This window comes from Eulemur rufifrons, chromosome 1 (genome assembly GCF_041146395.1).
Source record: "Eulemur rufifrons isolate Redbay chromosome 1, OSU_ERuf_1, whole genome shotgun sequence".
Taxonomy (NCBI): Eukaryota; Metazoa; Chordata; class Mammalia; order Primates; family Lemuridae; genus Eulemur; species Eulemur rufifrons.
This window is the reverse complement of record NC_090983.1, coordinates 46,415,124-46,432,128: the sequence shown is the minus strand read 5'-3', so window position 1 is coordinate 46,432,128 and position 17,005 is coordinate 46,415,124. Positions and strand designations below refer to the sequence as shown.

At 35.1% G+C, this 17,005-nt stretch overlaps 1 protein-coding gene across 10 annotated transcripts in view; it reads right to left on the bottom strand.

Moving 5' to 3' along the window:
- Positions 1–17,005, bottom strand: part of PDE1A (phosphodiesterase 1A) — a 313,670-nt gene that overhangs the window by 14,639 nt on the left and 282,026 nt on the right. For 6 of the 10 annotated variants that reach the window (XM_069470028.1, XM_069470036.1, XM_069470043.1 and 3 more), the window contains 2 exons: positions 14,887–15,007; positions 14,293–14,480 (listed from right to left, as the gene is read on the bottom strand). In XM_069470028.1, the coding sequence (XP_069326129.1) occupies positions 14,293–14,480; positions 14,887–15,007 (309 nt within the window). Of the gene's footprint in view, positions 1–2,034; positions 2,454–14,292; positions 14,481–14,886; positions 15,008–17,005 lie in introns of those variants that run through there. The other 4 variants (XM_069470059.1, XM_069470051.1, XM_069470075.1 and 1 more) reach the window with 1 other exon arrangement.

Below are 17,005 nucleotides of genomic sequence, written 5' to 3'. Positions count from 1 at the left end.
TTAAACAATTAGTCACGAAGTACTTTATTGATCTACAACGTTCAGCCAGGATTGTAGGATGTGGTGGAATCTCTAAAGACTCATATACAACAGGATTATTCTCTTGATGAAGGTGAACTTATTTAAAATAAGTTTTGGTGTGCTTATCTCTACATCAAACTAACATCAAAGCTATTATCTTATTCTTGTTATTCTGCCTTTATTTGAAAATATTTTTATTTCTTACTGATGAATCTGGGTTTCCTTTAACAGCAGACTTACTCATCATATTTTATAGAAGCCTAACCTAAGATGGAAGGGTGATGTGGGAACACAGAACCCTTCTGAATGAATCCTATGTCCAGAGTGATGAGTTAATATCTTTGTGTCCTAGGACTAAATTTCTCTCATTATTGCCATAAAATTTTTCTGATTTGAATCAAAATTAGTGCAAGGCTTCCACGATCACTCAATACCAGTTGTCTTGCTAAAGAATGGGCCTAGGTTATGTTTTGAAGATGATACTGTAATCAAGTTTGAGCATCAGATTCTTGAAGGTTTTCACCCACACCCCTTGAAGACTTACATACTGAATCCCACCTGAAGAGACCACTGGGTCATTTTTCTATTCTCCTTCACTGTTTATAATTTCTTCTTTGGAGAAGAAACAAAATATGGAAATTAAATATACATGAGAGAGATCAAAGATTTCAGCTATAATTTTTTTTGCATGATCCCTGAGAGTTTCCTACATTTCTGTAGTTAACAAGAGAAAATTATATTAGCCAAAGTATGAACAGCAGTCCTAGAAGAAGTAAAGTTAGCAGACCTGAAGAGTTTTGGCTATATATAAAGTCTAAACCTAGGATATTTTAAGGGATAAAGACTAAGGTGGTAAAAATTCTTTCAGGATAGAAATAGAATTGCCATAAACCAAGTTTGCTGGATTAGCTAAAGTGTCATCTTTTTGAGAGCATTTAGTTCTATGGTATAGAGTACTCCTTTTAAGAATATTTTTCTTTCCCTAAAGGGTTCTGTGCTGAGAGAAAATAAAGACAAATATCTTTAGTGGCAGAATCCTCAACAGACAGTATACAGATAAATGTTGTTCATTTACAACTCTATAAAAAGAACAGCTGTACCAATCATTCAAAATAAGCCAATTCTATTCTGTCAATGCAGAAAACTGGATGGATTTGAGAGATATTTGGGAAATATATTCTATAGACTATTTTGATGTATTAATTAAGAACAAAAAGTTGACAGAAACCACCTTTTTATCAAGATCAATTCACCATATAGCAATTCACTGGACTGACTGATGGAACTGCCCCATTGCATGTTTTATCATGAGTTAAACATAATGTTATGAGCAAGTAATGTTTTCTATAGTAAACTTTTTCAGAATGACTTCTATAAGATCCCCATACAGTCTGGAGGCACATATGTGAGGCAAGGAGAATAAGAATTATTATGGAAAACCTCAAGTTCTAAATGCTTTGCATACATTGACTCATTTAATCTTCATAACAGCTCTCAAGATAGACACTATTTTATTATCCTTACTTTACAAATGGGAAAACTGATACACAAAGATTAAATAAATTGTTCAAGATTACATAATTAATAAGTAATGGCACCAGAATTAAACAAGATAGTCTAGTTCCAGAGTCCTAAATACTAACTCCATATTATGCTGCCTCCCTGGGTGTAATTTAATACCTGCTATGTTTTTGTCTTTCCTTAGTGTGATGGTGAATTTTAGGTCCAATGAGACTGCATTGAAAGATGTCTAGATGGCTGGTGAAACAACTGTTAGGGTGTTTCCAGAGGAGACTGACCTGTGAGTCAGTGGACTGAGTGAGTATTACAGGCAGGCACCATCCAGTCTAACATAAACATTTTTGCTATCCCTTAAAATTCTTATGAATTATTTTTTTAGTGGCAGATAACCACTAAAGCATTTGTTCAGAAGGATAAATGGTAGAATTAATATAAAAGATAAACTACATTTATGAAATTCACGCTATCTTGACGTTTTAGAAAAGGGATATCTAAAGTGAAAACAGGCAGATAGGCTTTATTGTAGAAATGACAAAATTAGTGACTAGCTTCTCAAAGAAAATTTATTGGCACTCACCATATTATCTCTGTAAAGAGAAATGCCACAAAATGCCATTTTAACAGATATTGAAAGCATAAAGATGTTGATGTAGCCACCAGATGAATCTATTCCATAGCAGTTGAGCCAGGTCAACCAAGGAATTTGTAGCTGTTATTTACATGGTTCATGATGCCAATTGAGCAATCTGCAAAAATGGATTCTCTTTCTCACACAGAGCAAGGTAGGCTTCCAGCAAGTATATCAAAATCTCCAAGTCTTTTGGTTAAATCAGAGTTGCCACCATACCTAAGGCTTTACTTAAAAGTGTTTTACTGATGGATACACTTACGCTTCTTACTGCTTCTTGCTTCTGGACAAAAAGGCACTTATTTTAAAAATCTACAAAAAATTCTGAAAGAAGTTGCAAAAAAAATAAATTGAAATTAGTATTTATAATCAGCCATGTTTATAGAAATTACTATGTTAAAATTATGAAGATAAATATAGTTGGTGTATTTTTAAAATTTTTCAATATATTTTGCTTTTGCTACTATAACTTTTTGTGATTCTTGCATTTTTTTGTGATGATCTTGAGATGATTAATTTTTGTTTATAATTCAACTTATTGTTTACTCCACTTGAATTGCTGCCTGGATTCCTAGGGACCTCAATTCTAATTGATTTCAACTGGGGCAGATACTCTCAGACTCTGATGAGAGGTTATTTTGAAAGTTAGAAAGCGCAACTTCTGCTCCATAGGAAAGTTTTAAAAATGTAACTAAACCAACCTGTCACAACTAACTTCTAGAACATGATCTAGAAGGCAAACTAGATGCAAACCCCAGGCTTTTGAAAGACTAATTGTGTGAATTTAGATATAATTTAGTTTTTCTCCAAGCTTCAGTTTCATCAGACTATAATTATTTCCTTCTAGAGTTGCTGTAATAAATTTTTGTATAAGTGATCAGTGGGTGAATAAATAAATGATATAAAATTTCACTATCAAATTCATAATTTTTAACATTTTAAAATAAAATTATGAACTATATAACTGACCTGACAAGCACATTTGTAAGCTCTTTGGATCAGTTGTGCTAAGATTAGACAGAAGTAGATTTGATGAAGCAGTTATGCTAGTCTCTGGGGTAAGGTTCCACAAGAAATTGTTTCCTTTTTCTGTGTTTATTACTACCATATTGCTAAACTACATTATTTTCTGTGTATTGTGTGAAACTGTGAAAAGGAATGGGAGAAAGATAGATTCATTTGTAATACACATACAAACCCGTGATGTTGGGTGACTTATTTGTCTTCCGTAGACCTCAGTATCCCCCTTGGTAAAATGGTGATAATACCCAAATCATAGGGTGCTTTGCTGACTAAATGGGATAATGACTATGCTAAAACTCAGTATATTGCCTGGCACATAAATATGTACTTAGAATATGTTTATTACATTCTATTTTGCATGAATACCAGCATAAATATAAAAATCATTTATCATACATAATATGCAATATTGCATTCTAAGACATTTCAAATATAAACAATTTATAAGATTTAATTAGTGAACTATGATAGTCTAATAAACTATCATGCTAATATAATGTAAATTTGATCTTTCAAAAATGTCAGTATTTTCCCATCAATTTTAAATGTTTCTCTTACTTCTAGTGGGAAAGACTTCTAGTTTGGTTTTTTAATTTTTCAAGCAATGATACAAGACCTATTTAAAAATTTTTTTGTTTACTACTGAGAAAATTTATAAACTTTTCTAGCAATAAACATGATTTTAAATAAACCTGTTTTATTACAATATTGTTACGTATTCATTTTTTCAAATAAATAATAAAATATTTTAAAAAATAAGAAAACATCTAACTTGTATGATGATTTTATGATTACAGTGATTAAGTTTTTTGAAAAATTTCCTGAGAGTAATGAGAACATTAAACTTTTTATAAGGATTCTAATGAAGTTGAAAATAATAACCTAACCATGATCAACCCAGACAATCCGAAGCTGCGCTTGAAGAACTATGTCACGTTAGGGCAACTGTCAGGCTTTTTTTGTTGTTTTTGAATGGATTAAGCTTGAGGCAAGAACTAAATTGTTCTGAGTAGTTGAGAGTATTTTAGGAGAGTGGGAAAAGAGAGGGAGAGAGATCTGGAATCAAGAGGAACTTAGGCCTGAGATTTTGGAGAGAAAACAGAGATGAGTTGTGACAAATGAAGAGATTTACATTCATCTCTGAGGTGTAATGCTAATATCACAGAGCTTCCAATGTGCTTGGAACTGGGTTGATTATTGGGGATATCTGACAAAGTCTTGAACTTAGCCTCGGTATGAGCAGTGTGAAAGGACCCAGTGGAATTCTGGTTACACATCAAATTCCTACTAGAGGAGATTGGTACCTGAATGAGAGAAACATCTCCAAGAGCTGATCTCTACCTTCTACCCAAAGTCTTTAGCTTACTCTGCCCTCATCTCTGTTTGACAGTGCAACATCCAACCCACCACTCTCTTCCTCATCACTGCCTTGTCTACTTCACAAATTTCCACTATCACACTTCTTACCCCACAGTTTTCAGAGGCCACAAAACTCCTGTGAATTCTTTCAGGCATTACTCACATTGCAAAGTAAAATTAGAGCAAGTGATTATGCTTTGAGTGTTAGAAAACATAGCAAGTGCAGACACAAACCACAAGGAGGAGCTTTGCAGGAATGGACTCTACATTTAGTTTTCCCATTTGCCATTTATCAGTAGATTTTTTAGGTCTTTCAGCTAACAAAGAAAAACATGGTACAAAATAGTGGGCAATACCATTTCATTTATGTGGACTCACCATTAAAATTCAACTTCAAAGAGTAGAGTCAACTCTCCTCTCCTCAACACTGAGCTTTTACCTGGCCCTAAGTAGGAGCCACCAGGGGCCTAAAGCTGAACACCTCTTGAGTTCTACTTCTACTCTCAAAAAAAAAAAAAAAAAAAAAACCCTACAGACATTTGTTCTGCACTGATACAGAGGAGACCTCTATAAATATTTTTATAATTACTTCTTTAGTGTTTTTCGATTTTTTTTTGTCAGGCTCCATAGTTTTTACATTTGTAACACACTTCAATGGTAATATCTCATAACATGCACTAGTTCTCATTGGGTGAAGAAACAGTGCACACTCCCAAAGGGGAATGACAGAACATGCCTAAGGTATGTGTCATTGACTCTCCTCTCCACCCGCTCTTACTAAAACACAGATTTGGGTGGGCCCCTGCAAATAAATGTCTCACTTCCCATTTTAAGAATGCAAGGCAGAATATGATAAGTACTCAAAGTGGAGTATGAATAAGACAGCTATGCTTATATAACTAAGTGATAGGCTTCTTAGAGAAGATGGTATTTTAACTGAGTCTTGGAAGATAGGAAGAATACTCTATGAGGAGGGAAGAACAAGGATAAAGGTAGAGAGATGGGAAAATGCAAGGCATGGTTAGACTTCAGGTTGTGTGATAAGAGTAACCTTATGTTCCAGGATGCAGTCATGATTGTGTCCACTGACTTTTCCAGAAGTAGAGGGCAAACATTCCAGGGTAGAGCAATGTGACCTAAGATATAAATATCATGAGGGGTATCATTACCAAGGTATCTACTGCCATTTCCTCGTACAGCCTACCAGGTGAGGCTGGTTCAGATTCGGCTCTGTACTTGGCTTGTCTTGTTCATGAGCTGATGAAGTTTTCCACTTTTCCCCCCAATGTCCTGCTGCATTCATTTAAGTGCACAAAAGTGTTCTACTTAGGCCTATCTTTGTGCATTGGAGACAGGCCAACTTGAAATTTTAAAAAATAAAGTAGCCCAGATGATGCTGATGTGCTTCCAGGGTTGAAAACTACTGAGTTACCCCTTTGCAATAAATGAATGAGTGAATGAATGAGTAACACACAAGTGCACAATCACTGTTCAAACTGTTATTTAAGCTCTTCTAGGATTAAGTGACGTTGGTGAATACCACCTCTTACAACTTTATAATTCTGATCTTTCAAATGTTCCCTTCCTTTAAATGCCTACTCCTGCACTATTGTACTGAAAATATAATGTAGAAAATCAGCTGAAAGGTTAAATTGGAACCAGAGACAATAAAATAAATGTATAATACAGAATTTAACTTACCAATAATTTAAAATATAAAATTTAAAAATTACTAGTAATATCTCATTTGAACTTTTAATTACATTTTGAACCATAATTAGAGAGAGAGAGAAAGAGAGAGATAGTGAGCTCTAGTTTTTACTAATATTTCTGAAAGACTTTGCTTCCCTCTAGTTTTCCCTTCTTAAATCTAAAAAGTATACATATATTTTCTCAAGAAGTTGCTTAGGATTCACAGTCCTGGGTGCTTAGGAGTTATAATATAAAGTGCATTATGCTTTACATGAAGGGTTTTGATTGATTAAAAAGATAATGGAAAGGAATAACAAATATTTTATGAACACATCTTTTATAAACACAACCTTTGAAAGTAATTCAATACAAAGTAACATGGACATGTTTTTGTTCTTTTCAAAAAAATCTATTTTTATTTTCTCTAAACAAAAGATGTAAAAGAGCGAGGAACACTGGTGGGAACTAACAGGGATTGCTGGCAAATAAAAGAAAAACTGCCCAGAACACTAGCAGAAATCTGTTAAGATTAAACTGCAGACAAATATCATAGGGTAATGCAGGTCTTTGGGAATGGTAATGGGTTTGGGTATGATACCTAGGCTAAGGATCCTGTTGGTTTGCCCTAAGCAGTTTGTTGTCTCCCAGTCCTAAAGGTGATCTGAAAATATTCACGAGTGAAGCCTCCCTAAGTGCCCCTAAGGGTCAGAGTTTGGGAACAGAACCTGAAGCCACTCAGCCTTGTTCCCTGATGACTCCCATGGACTTGGGTCTAGGTTTTTCCATAGAGAAGTAAAAAAGGAAGATAAAGGTAGCATTCAGATTATTTCTTTTTGTTCCAGTAGCAACTTTTTCACATGCTATGAAACCAAAACCAGCCTGATTCAAATTGTGGGACTTTTCAAAAGGGGCCAGAGAAACTAAGTCGATTGGGAAAGTGTGAGACAACAGTTTCTTGCATTTATTACTAAAGTTCTACATTAGACACTAAAGCAGAAAGAAGAGCAAATTGACTATTTAGACTCAGTTATAGTGCTTAATTTTTAACCCTACTTTTTATAATCCTGTAAATATTTTCTGGGAAAAAATAGTTTACATAACTCAATTCATGTCTTAAGATTGTCCTAGACTTTGGCACAAAACACAACAAGTTGTCTCATTTTTTAAAAAGTTCATATTTCTCTGTAATCAAAAATGTCCCCTTTTCTGCTGAGTTTCCCTCTGAAACATTGTCTTTGAAACTATTAACTGAAACATGTCAAAGGATTTAAAATTATATATTCAGAGCGAGCGAGCGGGGAGGAGAAACAGGAATGGCATCAGACAGATAGAGGGGGTGGGGGCAGATGCGGGTCACACAGGGCCTGTCGACAGCAATATGGTACACTGGCCCCTGCAGGCTCCTGAGATCTGATTGTTACATTTCAGGAATTTTGCCAGCTGGTTGTTAAACACATTCATTAAAAATAAAATTATATAAACTTAGAATTAAATAAATTATATTAAAAGCAAAGATAATAAATATTTAAAACATATTGCCTAATGATTTTGATACATTTTACTATTATCTATGACTTGAGGTTAACAATGTCTACGATTTCTGTAGGATGGAAATATGATATGTGCACATCTTGGCCCAACTCCGTGCTCAGAGACATCATATTGATAGCTTGAACCTGGCCATGGTGGGAGGATTTATACCATAGATACCATCAAACATTATGAATCAGGGCTTATTGATTGTTTTATTGTTGTCCAAAATAATAGAGATAATATTAAAAATAGAGATTAATTGTGTATCGTGTCATTAGCTGTTAAATTGTAAAACCACAAAACTTTGTGGAAATGTTTTCTATTATTCAAAATCATTATCCAATCAAATGACTGAGAAGTCATTTGCATCTTTGATGAACAAGTCAAGTTCTGACCTATGTTTTCACATACTCCTGACATAAATGAAAATATCAACCCCAATGTTCATTTCTAAACTATACTCATTTCTCAGTTGCAACCATAGGTTGACTATGGACACAAGAGTTCGGCAAAAATCAACAAAAAGCGTCCTGTGAGAGTAAATTAACTATATAGAATTTACAATAAAGAATATTTTATTATTATAAATGATGTGTTACATATCCTTTATATCAGTACAATGTACAATGAACCTGTATACGAGTGCATATGTGTGTATATGTATATAGATATATGTACTTCTTTGGGAGCCAGTTGTTAAATTTACCAGCATACCATTGCTCATAGGCCCCTGTGATGACTGTCCATTATAAGGATGTACACTGTGTTATTTACCTGTAAGTAGTACATATATATTTCATATATCCTTTGGTAGTATGTTGTATTTCACAATGTTAAAAAAAAAAAAAACCTAAAAACTAAACAACATAAATAGTCTTACATAACCATTAAGGAAATTGAATCAGCAGATAAAAATTATACCACTGAAAAAAAAACCCCACTGGGTTCACATAGATCTAGTATTTTCAGGCTGGGATTAATAATCAAATAATCAGAAAATTATCCAGTACAGTGAGAAACATATTGCATTCCATTCCAGACTTACCCCAGGATGTGGGGACTTCTAGGACATAACTAGTTTTCTCAAATACACATTTTCCTTGAGAAGAGGGAAAGAAAGCAGATATGAGTCTGATTCATCCTTTTTGTTCCAATCAAGGAGGATTTGGTGGACCTGGTTCATTTTGAAATTCTCGTGTCTAAGATGAACCAAACTCTCAGGTGGTTTACAAAAGTAACTGTTTTGCCTTGAGAGGAACTAATATTTGTGTTTGTCATTTAGGGGCTGCTCTGAACAGAAATGCTTCTCTAATAGTTCCAAGCAGGAACCTAATCCACTCTAGCTCAGCTCCAGACCCAAGTGTTGCTCATGGCATATGATGGCAGGCCACTAATGAAAATGAGCTACATATATAACACTTTAAAATTCATACATTTCTTTCCTGCATATGATTTCCTTTGTTGTTAAGGACAACAAATGGGCAGCTATCACCCCACTGGCCACCAGTATAGGCAAAAGTGCTCTTTTCCTTCCCTTCACTTCCTTAGATACTTTGCTCTCAGAGCTGCATCCTAGATCTTCAAGACTCTAGAGCACAAGTGATTGGCCAAGGATTTTTTGAGGATGTCTGCTTCCTCGGGGAATGAACTTTCATTAGGGCAGACACTGTTATTTCAATAATCCCATTTGCTGAGGCTAAGACAGGCTACGTGATTTGCCTGAGACATCACAGGTAGAAATACAAGACTCTTCTCACTGTTCCCTTCCACCTGCCTTGCTAGAATGATAGCCATATACCCTCTTAAAATCTCGTGTTGGCTCTTAAATATTACACAAGACTTAAGATGCTGAGAAAATGCTGAATTGATGAGGCCATTTTCCTCACTTTAAATGGATAAAATTTAACCCAAAACTAAATAGTTTGGGATGAGGAAAAACATTTTTTACTTATTAAAAAAAGGCCCCTTGTCAAAAAAGAATGTGTCCACATACATAGAGCATTCTTAGACAAATGATCTCAGCTCCTTAATAGAAGGCTAACTGAATAAAATTATTCTTTAAGAAAGTTTTTGTATTATTGATGACCCAGGAGCTTCATACCTTGGAGCCTAAGGATCTACAACCTCTCACTGCTCTGGGATTAGGGAGATGTTTTGAGGTATCTAGGAAATATAGTTTAAGGGCTAATATGATGATGAACAAACATCTGGGATTCTCTTTAGACCCTGGATGTTTAATTAATATTCTAAAACTGTAATCATCACATAATCTGCTTATTTACATCTCAATGCAATTATAATGAAGAAATGTTCATCTTTAGCATATAAGACTAGGAGTAATGGCAATGGGAAATTACAATGCTAATATCTGTTACTCACTGATTTTAAAGTTAATTGATGACAATTTTAGTAGGTATACTTTTGTAGCCAATCACTTTTTTAAACTTTTATTATAAAATATTTCACTCATACAAATGGATTATACGTACATATATAAGGTATATATGTTAGATATCATAATGACAAAATGAACATCTGCATGTCTAACACTCAAGCTAACCAATAAAATATTATTAATTCCTAAATAAATAACCCATCCTACCCCCAGAACCATTCTGAATATTTTTCCTTATAGTTATTTAGTTTTATTATATGTATATATAAAATCTATTGTTTAGTTTTTTTTAGCTTTCTATAAACTTTCTAATCTTGCTATATTTCAGGAGTTTGCATATTTGGCTCAACATTGTGTCATTCATCTCTGTTGGTGCTCAAGCTAAAGTTCATTTATTTTAACAGTTGTATGCTGTTCTATCAGATGAACATACTATAGTAAATGAACTCATTTTACTGTTTTTTCCACTTTATGTTGTGCTCATGAACAATGCTGCTATCAACACTTTGGAAATGTCTTCTGATGCACATAAGCAAAAATCTCTCTAGGGTAAGTATGGCATGTGCATGTATCTTCAACTTTCCTAGAGAATGCCAAATTGTTCTGTGAAATGATTACACAAATTTACATATATACAATTAATGCGTAAGAAAATCAAAAAGTCTGGCATCATCCTTGACTCTTCTCTTGATTTTGGATCCCACATCTAATCCAATAACAAATCTTATCACTTCTGCTTTCAAAATCCCTCTATATTCCAAATCCAATCTCTTTTTGGATTCTTTCTCTTACTCATGCATACTGATTCAAGCCACAATCTTTACGTATCCAAAATTTAGACATCCTCTCAACCACTGCTACCTGGTCTAAGCTCCCAGGTTTCTCCTGGTTATAAATGACAGCCTTCTTTCTGGCCTCCTTGTTTCCATTTTTGCCTCTTAAACAACAAAATAATTTTTCCATTCTGTAGCCAGAGTGATCCTTTTAAAACCTCAGTTAAGTTCGCTCCGTTTTTCTCCTCAAAATCTTAGACCTGAATTCCTACCTCTCTTGGGCCAAAACCAATGGTCTGGCACCACATCACCCATTTATCACATCTCTTATATCATCCTCACTTCCTCAGTTTTTCCCTGCTTCACTGGTCTCCTTGTTGTTTCTTGTATGTCAGGCAAGCTACCCCTCCCAGATAATGGGGTAGCCATTTCTTTTGTCTGAAAATGTATTGCTCCTACCCCAGACCTCTCCACATACTTATTTAAATTACTATTTTCTCAGCAAAGCCTTTCCTGACTACCTTATTTAAAACTGCAATTCTGCTCCTGAGACCCCCTCACTCTTTCATGAGAGTAGGGATTTTTGTCTCTTTTGTTGTTTATTATAATGCTAATTCCTAGAACATATAGCAGGAGCACAATAAATACTAATTATACTAACAGTCAACTCATATAGTGATTACTATTCTAGATACTTCTAAGCAGATTATATATATGAACTTATTTAATTCTCTCAAAACCAATGATGAAGAGGACTTCCTGTTATGGTGATATAAAGAGGTCAAGTTATTTCTCTCAATAAAAAGTACAGAACTGGACAATATTAATGAAATCAACTATTCCATAACACTGGAAATCAATCAAAGGAGCACAGTAATTTGAAAAGAATTTATTCTTAAAAAAATTGCTGGACATTTAATTAAAAACAGCAGGAGCCTGTGACCTTCTTGCCTTAAACTACTCTCACCCATTCATCCCCTTTCCTCACTTCTGGCTTGCGAATGGATGCAAAAACCAACTTTTCTGCCAGAGATGGTAGACTTAGTTTGGGATGGAAGGAGACAACAAATAACTAGGTTTCTCCAATATAAAGTGGTAGATCCAGTTTAGACTAGATGGGGGAAAAAACCCAGCTTTGCTAATCTGAGGCTGTGGCCCAAATTTGGACCACAGAATTTAACAGAAAAATCATAGAAATTAGACATCCATGGAAGGGCTCAGCTAGCTTTTCACACAACCCTGGCTAACTGTGGAACTATGCAAGTATGGCTCTGAGTGGACCATAATATCGGAATGAACAGACAAAGACTTTAAGACAAGTTTTAGAAATATGTTTAACACTTAAGGAAAACTATTTTAAAGAATTAAAGGAAAATATGCTAACAATGAGTGGAAGCAAATATAAAATATCAACAGAGAAATTATAAAAAAAGAACAAAATGGAAATTATAAAACTGAAAAGACAAATAGCTGAAATGAAGAATTAATTCAGTATATTCAACAGATTTGAGGTGACAAAGAATCAGTAAACTTGAAGACAAATCATTAGAAAGTAGCCACTCAAAAAACAAAAACAAAAAAAGAAGAAACAGTAAAAGAAATTTAACAGAGATCTAGAGCTTTGGGTACAATTTCCAGAATACTAAGGTATGTATAATAGGATTTTCAGAAGAGAACAGTGAGAGGGGAAGAAAAAATATTGTAGAGATTGACAGAAAACTTCTCAAATTTGATGCAAAACACTAACTTATGAATTTAAAAAACTCAGTGAACACCAAGTAGAATAAATACAAAGAAAACCAGACCTAGACACATCATCAAATTGCTGAACATCAAAAATAAAGAGCAAATCTGGAAAGCAGCAAGGAAAAAAAATGACTCAGTATATATATAAGGAAGCGGTAATACAATTTTTGGCTGACGCCTTATCAGAAACTATGGAAGCCAGAAGGCAACAGAATGACAGATTAAAAGTTCTAAAAGGAAAAAAAAAATCACTCAAGAATTTTAAATCCAGCAAAACTGTCCAAAAAATGACAGTAAAATAAAGATGTTCCCAGATGAAGGAAATCTAAGCTTACTGTCTGCCAGCAGACCTGTGTTACTAAATACTAAAGTCAGTATTCCAGTATAAAGGGAAATGACACCACATAGTAACTCAGATCCACAGGACAAAATTAGGAACAGAATGATATAAAAGAACATATAAAAGATTGTGTATGTGAATATGTGTGTCTATCACCTGTCAAGGTTATGCAGTAATTAATGTGCTCTGTCTGGCTCTCTGGTCTATTCCTGTGGTCCATTTGACTATCTCTGTATCATGGTCACACTGACTTAATTACTGAAATGTAATAATAAATTTTGATTTCTGACATGGCAAGTTCCCTTACTTTATTCTTGACTGGTCTTAGCCATCTGCAATACCACATAAATTTAAGGATCAATTAAATTCCAAGAAAAAACATATTGGAATTTTTGTAGGAAACACATTATATTTATGGCTTACTTTGGGGATAATTGAAAACTTTTCAATATTGAGTCCTTCTGAACATAAACGTAGTTTAACACTCCATTTATTTTGATCTCATATAATATCTTTCAATAAAAATAAGTTTATTTCTGGGCATATTAAAGTTGTAAAGAGCCCGAGGAGGAGAATTCCTGGCTGAAAGAACAATAATTGCAAAGGCTCTGGAGTATTTTAAGAACCTTCAAGGAGGCCATTGTGCAGGAAGTGTAGTGCATGAGGGAGACAGGGCTACTGGGGGAGTGTGAGAAGAGTTGGGGCCAGATCTGGAATTTGAAGGCTAATTTCCTGCATGAAAGATCATGACTATGCTGATACTGACTCACAAACCTCTTAAACCAAATGGGCTAATTAATTTGAACAAGCAAATACATCAAAAATAACTCTAGCTAGCTTCCCATTTGATTTCTTTCCTGGCTGATTACAAATGATTTCTCCAATTCTTAGTATAATAAAATTCTTGACACTGTTACATTCTTAATGCAACATAAAAGCCACTTGCAAAGTAAAATACAGGCTGAGAAGCACTTCCAGGAAAGCACAGGAGTTTACTGTAAAATGAAGTTTTGTCAACATATTATTGTCTCATCATTTGATACCCAGTTTGCCATCACCCACTGTCACATACGGCTGCAGATCATGTGACATAAGAAGAGCAGAATCCAACTTTCTCACGAATAGCCAAAAGGTAGCCAAACTCCAAACACCACCAAGGCTCACATATTTTATAGAAAAATAAATTTAGGTGAAAAAATTTGAAATACAGTAGAAGTTAAGACAGCGAGAGATGGCAGGAAGCCTTCCTAAACAACTATACCTTGTGAAGCCAACTCTTTCCACCTCTCTTTGTTCTGCTGAATGATGTCCACCAGGTTGTTTTTGAAGCTCTTCAGGTCCACTGCAGCAAGGGAGTAGTCTGGGAAAAAGGACCCATCACTCAGGGAGCCTTTTGCATTTGATCGTCTTAGCACATCAGCAGCGTGTAACCCCACAATGGTGGTTGAGCTAACAATAACAGCCAAAGAAACCAAAAAATACCAACATCAGTATACGGGATGAGGGAGGAAACCTGAAAAACTTTACAAAGATGATTGGAGAATCAGGATAGCAGATGCACAGGCCCAGTTGTGAGCACATGGCAGCTGCTCACTTCCCTTCTTTCCCCTCCTAAGGTCGCGGGACTCTCCTTAGCAAGCTCCTTAGTACTTTGGTATTGTTTTGCAGTGGACTTCAGTTCTCAATTTGAAAGGTAGATACAATATAGCACAAAGCCACTAGGTGGCAATACTACCTAATAATTCTTGTAAGAATGCACTGCCCAGATGTGAGAAATAATAAGGATAATCACTTAGTAAAAGGTTATTAAACATCACAAAGATTAAAAATGATACAAAAAAAGAAAATATCTTACCTGCTTGCCACATAGGGGGAAGTTTCGGCTTTTGAAGCTTCCTCTATAAGAGGAATAACAATTTTCTCTGTTGAGTCTGTCAGAAGAGAAAATGTTGGCTCTACTATGAAATCAATGAAACCTACAAAAGCAAAAAAACAAAACAAAACTAAACAAAAAACCCCATAAATTCAAGTGCTATAATTTCCTGAATTCTAAAATCAGTAATAATGGAGGGCCCCTCTGACACTCCTGGGATAGCAGGCATCAACTACAATACTGGTTCTGTTTACCCTTTGATATTATTTTAATCTAACAGCAATCTTCAGAGATAGTTTAACTGCTCTAAAAATAATCTCCAGAGCAGTGGAAGTGATACACTTTAAGCTAGCTAACTCAAGCATATTGGCATTCCCATTTAATATTCAGCCTTATATGCTCGGCCTTATATACTACTGCTAACAATAAATTCAGATCGAATGAGAGTATATTTTCCTCTCTCAATGAGAGGGATCATTATCCTTTCTGAAGGGTCTTCATGGGCATTTTGGATTTTATTATTGACCAACAGGAAATAATATCAAAGCTCCAAAGAAACTAAATAATTGAAGTTTTTTTTCTTAGTGGTTCTCAGGAAGTCAACCACTTTTTTTTTCTTACTGTGTCAGCTAGAGCTTTCTGCCAGTGTGTTAATATTTCAAATTGCTGTTTATTATTCTGAGGATGTAAAGTGTTAGTTCACAGAGTGTAGGCGTGTTCTGTCAAATCAGAGAAAAGAACAGTAACATCTCTGGGAGACAGCATTCATCCCTACCACTTTGAGATGTCAGGATTGAATGAAGACTTTTACATTTAAAGCACTCATCAAGATAGAAAATGACACACAGAGAGAACGGGCATTGTCCTCTGGGAGCATTAACCACCCACTGTTTAGGTAGAGACGGAGACAACAACCTATTCTAAGCTCTGTGTATGCGGCAACAGCCCGAGGTCCCAGGAGAGGTGCAATGCTTGTTGGAAACACATCTAGGAGCCATGGAGTAGCCCTGAATGTAAGAGCATAGCTGGAGAGAGGCTTGTTAAGGCATAGTGTCCTGGGGAATGTCCATGTTTGACTATTATCCTCCATATGCTTGGATAAAAGTAATTCTCCTCTGAAGTAACTGGATTATTTATAATAAGGCATATTTTAATTCAACAAAACTTCAACAGTTTTGTTTTTTAATTGATGTCTTCATGTCACAGCAGTGTTAATTGGCCATCCAGGGTGATATTTTAAATTCTGTCTGTGCCTGGGATATGTAGAGTGTCATTTGCCTGGGATTTTAAATTCCTGGGATGTGTAGACTGTCATCTGAAGCGTCATCTCTACTAACATGGCAGCCATTTACATTACAGCAACAAGCCTCGGAAACTTCCATCCCTCTCTGCTTGCCACATCGGGTCCTCAGCCCGCCACATTCACACTTACTAAGCAGTGATAGGTACTGTGTTATGGTTGCTAGAAAAACAGCTGTTGGAAGTTGGGTGGGAAGGGAGAAAGGTCAGAACAAGCAGCTTTCTGACCGCCGACTACCCTGCAGCTTTGCGGTAGGTGGTACTGGAGCACAACTACAGAGGTAAGGTGGTGATCCTTATGTTTATTGGTCATATAGTTCAGTCACGAAGATTCTGGCTTGCAGAGTAACTATTACAAACATTTGAACCATGCAATGTAGCAGTAATATGTTTTAATAATGGATTGGACTTGAAGTTCTCAACACAAATACATATGGTAAGAATAAATATGGTTGGGAGTAACATTATTTTGTAAATTTCCTGTTGTTGGCTTATCTATTCACATCACGAAAATTTTTTCCCAGATGAATATGAGCTAGTATATGAAGCACACTATGGAAACTTCGTGATAACAGAATAGGCACACTAATATTTTTGTTGAATTGTCCTCTATCTAAAGAATTAAGTTACAGAAAAGAATAATCAGCAACAAAACAACAATAAACACAGTCTCCTGCACAAAAGGGAAGTCTTCTATTTTATAAAAGGATTACAACCAGAATAACAATTCCATTTATTAATACTAATGCTGCTTTACTGAATCCATTTGGTAAGAATGTTCCAATAATTCTTATCATTCAGC